At 34.9% G+C, this 8,276-nt stretch overlaps 1 protein-coding gene across 2 annotated transcripts; it reads left to right on the top strand.

Moving 5' to 3' along the window:
* The first annotated feature begins 327 nt into the window (after positions 1–327).
* Positions 328–8,049, top strand: LOC130961555 (uncharacterized). 2 transcript variants are annotated; one of them, XR_009079593.1, is made up of 7 exons: positions 328–667; positions 2,091–2,448; positions 2,543–3,194; positions 3,753–3,952; positions 4,472–4,713; positions 5,690–7,240; positions 7,408–8,049. XR_009079593.1 is itself a non-coding variant. In XM_057887496.1 (6 exons), the coding sequence occupies exons 2-6, from the start codon at positions 2,177–2,179 to the stop codon at positions 6,868–6,870; spliced, it is 2,547 nt and encodes an 848-aa protein (XP_057743479.1). In that variant the 5' UTR covers positions 328–667; positions 2,091–2,176; the 3' UTR covers positions 6,871–7,401. The 2 variants fall into 2 exon arrangements, 1 of the variants encoding a protein (XP_057743479.1); XM_057887496.1 differs by lacking the exon at positions 7,408–8,049 and having other exon boundaries at positions 5,690–7,401.
* Positions 8,050–8,276: the final 227 nt, after the last annotated feature.

Genomic DNA, 8,276 nt, shown 5'->3' with positions numbered 1-8,276 from the left:
CAAATTAGTACTTTACCCTTGTATCTATTATGAATTTCTATCTTTTAAATTTTGAATTTTTATTTTAGAGAGTAAATGTGATCTTTTACTCTTGAATGGTTTCTCTCTTATATTTTTTCTTAGTCCCACCTATAAAATAAATAGTAAAAAATTACACCTTACCTTCTAACATAAAATTCAAAATTTAGAGAATCTAAATCCATCTATTATAGTTATTTATTATAACTTTTTGAAGTTTCAAAATTATTTTAAAAATTATTATTATTTAATAATATTATGAAAGCGGCCATGTGAATATGTGAGTATCTGAGTAGGAGTAAACACTAAAACAGGGCAGCTACTTCCCTAGCTGCCGAATTCCTCTTCTTCTTCTTCTTCTTCTTCTTCAAACTTTCGAACGGCGGTCACTTCTTTCTCTTCACTGCGGCTTCTGCTATGTATTCTCTCCCCGTCGTCGCTATTGCTATGTAATCTCTCTCCACCGGAGCTGCAACCTTTCAGCTCGTTGCCGTCTGTTCTCCTGCTCTCTACTCACCCACTCTCTCTCGCTACCTCTCTACTTTCTCTCCCACCACCGCCGCTGTTCTATCCACTACCAGATTTCGCCGCCGCCTGCAAACTCTGCTGCCGGTACCGCAACGAACACCGCTTCCTTTTAGAAACTTAGGTATGCGTTCTCGTTCTTCGTGTTCTATTAGTTGGCCTTTTCTCTTTCTGGAACTTAAATTGATCTCTTGTTTTATTTTATCCAAATATTTGTTACTTTTTTCCTCTTCCTCTGTAAATTGAATGTATTTATTTCAAACGATTGTACTTTGTATGGTGTTTTGTGTCATTTTCTGGAAGATAGAACTTTGGCTTTAGAATTTCCCTAATGGAATGGATATTGATGGTGTGTTGTGTTGTTGCTTTGATAAGTTGTGTTTCTTGTTCATGGGCTAGGTATTCATATATGCATTATTTCTATTTTCGACCCCTCAAAATTTCATACTTTTATTCCAAAAAAAAGGGAGAAATTGTGATGGATAATGCGCTTGTCAGTATGTTTTTCTTTTGTTATTATGTTTTTTTAGTGAGACTTTTTGGTGATGGTGGTGGTGTGGTGTAAGATGTGCAATTTGCTGTTTGCTACCTATGAAGTCTGGTTTATTGATTGTTCTTATTGGGGCTGGCTTAAGTGTGCAAGTGCCAGAGGTACTTTAGTTATTTCCCCTCTATATAAGTAGAGCATCACAGTTCACAAGGGTCACCAAGGTGGTGCTAACCATCATGACAACAACTTAAGCAATGCCTACAACAATGATATGACTTGCATTAGTGAAAATTAACCTCAAACTTTTCTTAAGCATAAGGCATTTCTGTTGTATTATATCAACTCATTTGGTTCCTTGGGATAACATCATGTGCCCGGTATAATTTTTAGTTGTTTTATAAAATGTGAAATGTTTTTTTCTTTTTTAATAAGAGGAGAGAAAAATAAATAACCAAACAAAAAGAGAAAACAATAGAAAAGCAAAATAACTAGATGCTCAAGGCATCATCAAGAACAAGCTGACCACATAGTTGGAGGGATGGCTCATTGAAGCATGGTTTATGATGTGTTTGTAGATAGAGAATTTTAAAAAATATTTTTATAAATTTGAAATAATGATTTTAAATTAAATTTGAATATTTTATCAATGTTCCTTCTGCTGCCCATTGGCCAACTAAGAGATAGTCTTTGAAAAAACTGAGAATTGAAATTCTGATTTTCTGCTTATTGTTATCTCGTTTTCTGCATTTCTTTTTGCTATTGTTGTGGCCTGTTATTTCTCTCATGCTGACTGATTGTTATGCTCTGCTGAAATTTTGGAGAAAAATCAAGCATTATTATTTGAACGAGCATGTGGCTGCTGATTGCTACTATTATTATTAAACTATTTAGACTTGTTTAATGCTGAAATTGATGTGTTTTCTATTTTATTATATAAAGTTTGTCAAATTTTTATAGAAACACACGCATACTTGTAGGTTGTACCCCACCGGTGATTGTTGCTGATATACACTTACATTATGATAATGCCTTTAACTGTGCTTCTAATTCTTTGCAGATTGGACAAAAATGTGAAGTCACTTGGTTGTGTCTTCCCAGTCTCATCTACATTTGTAGAAGCAAATTTGTTCGTGTTTGTTATTAATGGCCAGATGGGATGCAATTCTGTCGCTTCCCGTCCAAAATCCTCCCACATTGGAGATCTCTTCTGCTGACCTAGTATGGTCGAAAGTGGAAGGTTGGCATGATAAACTAGATAGAGTTGCTCTAATTCCATTTGCCAGAGTTGATGATTTTGTGAGAGGTGAATCAAATAATAAAGAATGTCCAACAAGATTTCATGTTGAAGCAAGGCGTCGACGTCGTCCATCAATGCCTCTCAAGCCGAAGGTTGATGGTATACTAGAGTATATACTGTAAGTTGTAAACACTTTATTTAGTGTCCACTATTTGTTGCTATTGCTTCCTGTATTTCACTGCAATGTGAATTTTTATACTATGTCAATGCAGGTATTGGTGTTCCTTTGGTCCCGATGACCACAGAAAAGGTGGCGTTGTACGGCCAAGTCGGACTACATATGTTCCAAAGAAGAAAAATGCTGGTCGGCCAAATACTAAGAGAGGTTGCACCTGTCACTTTATTGTGAAACGCCTCATAGCCGAACCTTCAGTTGCCTTGATCATATATAATGATGATAAACATGTGGATAAAAAGGGTTTGCCATGCCATGGTCCACAGGACAAAAAGGCTGCTGGAACACGTGCAATGTATGCTCCATATATCTCGGAAGATCTTCGACTTCGTGTTTTATCTCTCCTATATGTTGGGGTCTCTGTGGAGACTATTATGCAGAGGCACAATGAATCGGTTGAGAGACAGGGAGGTCCTAGTAACCGTGATGACCTTTTGACCCACCGATATGTTCGACGACAAGAGAGGGCGATCCGTCGATCTACATATGAACTAGATGATGATGATGCTGTTAGCATCAAGATGTGGGTTGAAAGCCACCAAAGTCACGTTTTCTTCTATGAAGATTTTTCTGATTCAGATCCATTTACTCTGGGGATTCAAACTGAGTGGCAATTGCAGCAAATGATTAGATTTGGGAATCGAGCTTTGCTTGCATCAGATTCAAGATTTGGTACAAACAAATTAAAGGTCTTTTTCTTTCCTTTTCCTTGATTTTAAATTACGGAGCATTGACACTTTGTTGAATTGCAGTATTTACACATGTCGGACGCATTTCAGACACGATACTTGTTTAACACTCGTCTAGCACGCGTGTCTAGCCGTGTCTTAATAAGAATTAAAAGCTACTTCTTTGAACACACTTGAACACAGTCAAGTATGATTACGTGTTAGCGTGTCCAACCTTATTCTTGACTATGCTTGAAAGAGTTTAGTAATACCAGATATTATTAATTATTAATGCAAAAAGTTATCTAAAATAACTTATATATTTAAAATGGGCATAAAAAAAATTTGAAAAAGTTAGTTTGTATTTAATATCAATAAAATATTAAGATACTATTATAATCTATATATATGTGTGTGTGTGTGTGTGTGTGTGTGTGTCCTTGTTTACAACGTTTTGTTGTGTTGTGTCCCGTATTTGTGTACATGTTCGTGCATCATAGATTTTAAGTAACCGTGGAACATATTTGTTTCCTGTTTCAACAAAAAGCTAATAGCAAACACATTGATTATTTTGTCCAGTACCCCATTCACAGTCTTCTTGTGTTTAACTGTGACAAGAAGGCCATTCCAGTGGCTTGGATAATAGCTCCAAGGTTTTCGAGCTTAGATGCACATCGATGGATGAGGGCTCTTTACAATCGAGTTCAAACAAAAGATCCTAACTGGAGATTGGCGGGCTTTATAGTAGATGATCCGCTTTATGATATCCTGGCAATCAGGTTAGTGTAATTTATCAATGAAGCTAATATTGTAAAATATGTAAGATTTATAAAGAATATTGTCCATTTCTACTACAATTTCAAGATTTTAAATTTCTAATGTCAAAAGTAGGATGGCTTCATTTATAATTGCCTTTATGTAGATATGAATTATTTGAAGTTAATAATGTTTGCAATGTTTTTACAGAATGTACTGAGTATTTTTTTATATTGATACTTCTTGGTTCACGTTTTCTATTGACATCTTCTTGTGTCTCTTTCCTTTGAAACCCAAGAATCCAAGAATAATACTATTATTTTACTTGAGGATGATTATTTTTTTTAAAAAATTGAATTTGATTTGTATGTTAGGAGTCCTTTATCCATGTCATAAGATATGGACTGGTCCTTACATGGTTTTAATATTTGAGCATGATGACTGATTCAAATATTTGATATAGAAATCTATTTTGCATTGTGAATCCAAACTACAAAACTATATTCTCAAATAATAATTACTATATTCTGTGTATTTGCCAGAGATGTTTTTCAGTGCTCAGTATTGATAAGTTTCTGGAGGGTTCGTCATCTATGGCATAAAAACATAGTGAGGAGTTTGCAGATTGACATGCAAATAAAGATATCCAAACAACTTGAGCTGATTGTGGATAATATTTGCCGCCTTCAAGGGACCATGTCACTCTTTGAAGATTTCATTGAAGACTTTATTGATGAATCCAATTTTATGGACTATTTTAAGGCTACTTGGTATCCTAGAATGGGTTAGTAGTATCTACCTATATCATGGAATGCTTTTATCTTTTATGAAATTGAGAAATAATATTATGCTCACCACCAGTTATCATTGTGCTTCATTTTATTACCCCTATGGCTGCAGACTAGTAAAGATCAGCGTCTATTTCAAACATAGTTTGCATACATAAGGCAAATGCTTGGCACCGTCCAAAATTTTTCATGAATTTTTTGAAGACATTGTTTGGTACTTTTGCTAAGTGTATGGTGTGTTCAACAACATTAGGTCGGTTCCCATTGACAACTTTGTGGGTTTTGAGAAAAGAAAAGAAGCCAGACCTTTGTGGCAGTGTGTTTCTGCTAATTTTTAGTTTTTATTACACGTGGTTTTGATACTCTTTTCTCGTGTTCCTTTTCTTATAAAAGGGATATCTGTTTCTCCTATCTATTTGTAATTTTTCCTTTTTATCCTGTAAAATGTTATAAAAAGATAACTCCACATATTTATCAGAAGTTTTCTTTTAATTTGTAATTGTAAATAAAAGTTGTTCTGTTTGTAATTTAGTAATATACCAATTTTCTTTCTATGAAAACAAAAAAGGAAAGTATTAACTCTTGATACTTTTTTCTCAATACATATATAATAGTTTATTGAATAAATAATTAATTAATTATGTTATGTGTCTTGGTTACAAATGTTCTTTAGAACGGTGCATAGATTGGGAGAGTGTATCTTCAATCAAGACGTTAATTTCTTCCCCCTCCTAAATAATGGCATTCATTATTATTCTGGTGAAGATTTGCCAACATATACCAACATAATGAGCCAATATATTGTCATGATGACTTACAATCACCGAATATAATAATAGTCTTGGAAGGCTATGTTGTTTTATCGAATGGGAAAAACATCTAATTATGATGGACTTGATACCTATTTGCATTTGCTTTTTTATGGGTATTATATGAGGTTGATGCTGTTGAAATTTTGTCCCGTTGATGTAGGAGCTTGGATCAATGCACTTAAAACTTTGCCTCTTGCTAGCCAGGAAACTTGTGCAGCAGTGGAATTTTATCACAACCAACTGAAGATCAGACTGTTCAATGAGAAGGACAACAGTGTTTTTCAGCGAGCTGATTGGTTGGTTGACAAGTTGGGTACGAAAGTCCATTCTTATTTCTGGCTTGATGAGTACTCTGGAAAAGATGATTTTGCTCGCTATTGGAAAAATGAATGGATAAGTGGTTTGACATCATGGCGCAAGGCGCTGAAAATTCCAGATACTGATGTCCTATTGGAAGATGGGTGTGCCAAGGTTACTGATCAGGATAATCCAGAAAAAACTTATGTTGTTCACAATCCCAGTTCAATGTTTAGCATATGTAATTGTAGTTGGGCGCAAGGTGGGAACCTCTGCGAGCATGTCCTGAAAGTTATTAGCATCTATCAAAAGAGAAGGTCCCTTCCGCCTTCTGTTGGCTTTTTTCAGTATCAGCAGGCTCTAAAGAACATGCTGCATTGCCCACCCTATGACTCTTTAATTCGCGATCATGCAGTCTCCTTGGCAGTTTCTGTTCAGCAACAGTTAAATACCCTGCTTGATAAAGAGAGCGTTGCAACTGTTATGGATCCTAATGAGAAAAGAGTTGTTGTTGATATCTGCTTAGAGACATCAAAAGTTGTCTCATGTAATCAAGATCCGAAGTTAGATAATAAACAGTTTATAATCAGTGATGATATATCTCTTGATGGTGATGACTCTGATGATGGACTCAAAATTGCTGATCAAGTTGTAGATTGTCACAGCAATGAAAATGGCATCCCATCTGAGAGGGTTAGAGAAGACAGTCTACCTGCTGACATGGACGTTGATCTATCATCAATTTATATTTCCCCTCCTAGATTGTTGTCTACCGATGAGAATTTTTCAAGTAATGAGTTCCCAGATAAAGCTTTCGCTACTGAAGTGAATGAGGTTTTAGCTTCTGAGGATGGTGCTTTGTGCGATGATAAGGATAAAGAACGCAATTTAGATAAAGACTGTAAAGAATATGCAATGGATGTGGATTCCCCAGTCTTAGATGTCTCATTGGAAACAGCAACTCCGAAACACTGCGAAACCCATCAGAATGGGTTCAATGATGTTCCTGGAGTAATTTCTTGCAGAAAAGAAGCTGAGCTATAACATCCCTTGCTTTGATATATCCATGGATATTGACCTACAGGTTGCTGTCGAGAAATGAACTCTTGGTACAATTGAACCAAAAGTACAATCAAAGAGGATGCAAAATTGGGTTCAAATACGATGAAAAGAACATGAATTAAAATTCATCTATTCTTGACGGCTATTAATGGTATATATTTGAGGTTATCAGCCAGCCTGAAGTGTCAATAGCAATTAGTTATATTCACTAAACTGTATCAGGATTCAGGACGAATTGCTGATGTGATCGTATCGAGTGGTAGATAATAGTTACAACAGTTGCTATTAACTGATGGTGATTCGTAAATTGGGGATTTCTTCGGATTCTCTCCTTCCGAACAACTACTAGAGGGTAAGCATGAAATTGTATTTATTCTTCTTATTACCAAATAATAAGAGTTTGTTCTGTCTAACTTGGCTAATTTTTTTGGTGGTGCTTCATATATACTGTAAATTTGAAGTCTGCTTATGTTATATGGAGTTCACATCTAATTAACCAAGATATTCTGATCTGTCTAGGATGAAAAAGAAAAATCTCCGGATTGCTTCTTTTGTTCCCTTAATTGTATGGAAGCAAAGAATTTATAACCTTACTAATGTTGAGCACATTGCATGGTTTAAATTGTAAACACGGTGGCAGTTGTGGTTGTGGTTGTGGTGGTGGTTGCACTACGGTGAAGGAATTGTGGGGAAAATGTGTAACAGCCACAATTGGCTCTATGATGCCCATATGGTGGACACTGCAGAAACATTGTAATAACTACTATAGTTTATTAGCCTGTTATTTCTTAGGGTTTTTATTAGATCGGAGTATGTTAGATATTAAACATTCTTTCTCTTATAATCCTGATATAGTTGGTTACTTAGCATACTAGTGGATGTCTCGCACATGGTGAAAACTCAAGGGCAGATAACTTCATGTGAAGTTGATAGTTGAAAGCTGGTAGATGATAATTTAGTCAAACCTGACAAATTAATTAACGGTTCTTAACTATTAACTTTACATGAAGTTAACTGTACCTAAGTTTCTACCATTATGCATATGTATAGGTTGAGTGGTTAATCTTGTTTATTATATTGGTGTTTAATCTACTTTATTATATTTGAGCTTCACTTGTTACTTAAGATAAATATGTAAAATCGTCTAGTATATAGATAGAATTAATCATTCTTGCTTAAGAAAATATAATAGCAATGTCATTGAAGTAAAGACGTGTCTGTGTTTCCTTGAGATTTGCTACTCAGATTTGCCAATTTTACTTTGACCTACATTATCAAATTATGAAACTAAAATTTGTTAATTGAATTTCCAATCTCTTTATCGTATCACCTCTAACACTTATAAATAACTTAGATTTAAAAAACTACAATCTACTAATCTATCAAAA

Source organism: Arachis stenosperma, chromosome 2 (assembly GCF_014773155.1).
Source record: "Arachis stenosperma cultivar V10309 chromosome 2, arast.V10309.gnm1.PFL2, whole genome shotgun sequence".
NCBI classification, from domain to species: Eukaryota; Viridiplantae; Streptophyta; class Magnoliopsida; order Fabales; family Fabaceae; genus Arachis; species Arachis stenosperma.
This window is presented reverse-complemented; position numbering and strand designations above follow the sequence as displayed.

Coding starts and splice junctions, on each gene's coding strand:
- LOC130961555 (XM_057887496.1), top strand. CDS start 2,177: ATGGCCAGATGGGATGCAATTCTGTCGCTTCCCGTCCAAAATCCTCCC. Junction 2,449..2,542: donor GGTATACTAGAGTATATACT/GTAAGTTGTAAA, acceptor ATGTCAATGCAG/GTATTGGTGTTCCTTTGGTC. Junction 3,195..3,752: donor TTGGTACAAACAAATTAAAG/GTCTTTTTCTTT, acceptor TATTTTGTCCAG/TACCCCATTCACAGTCTTCT.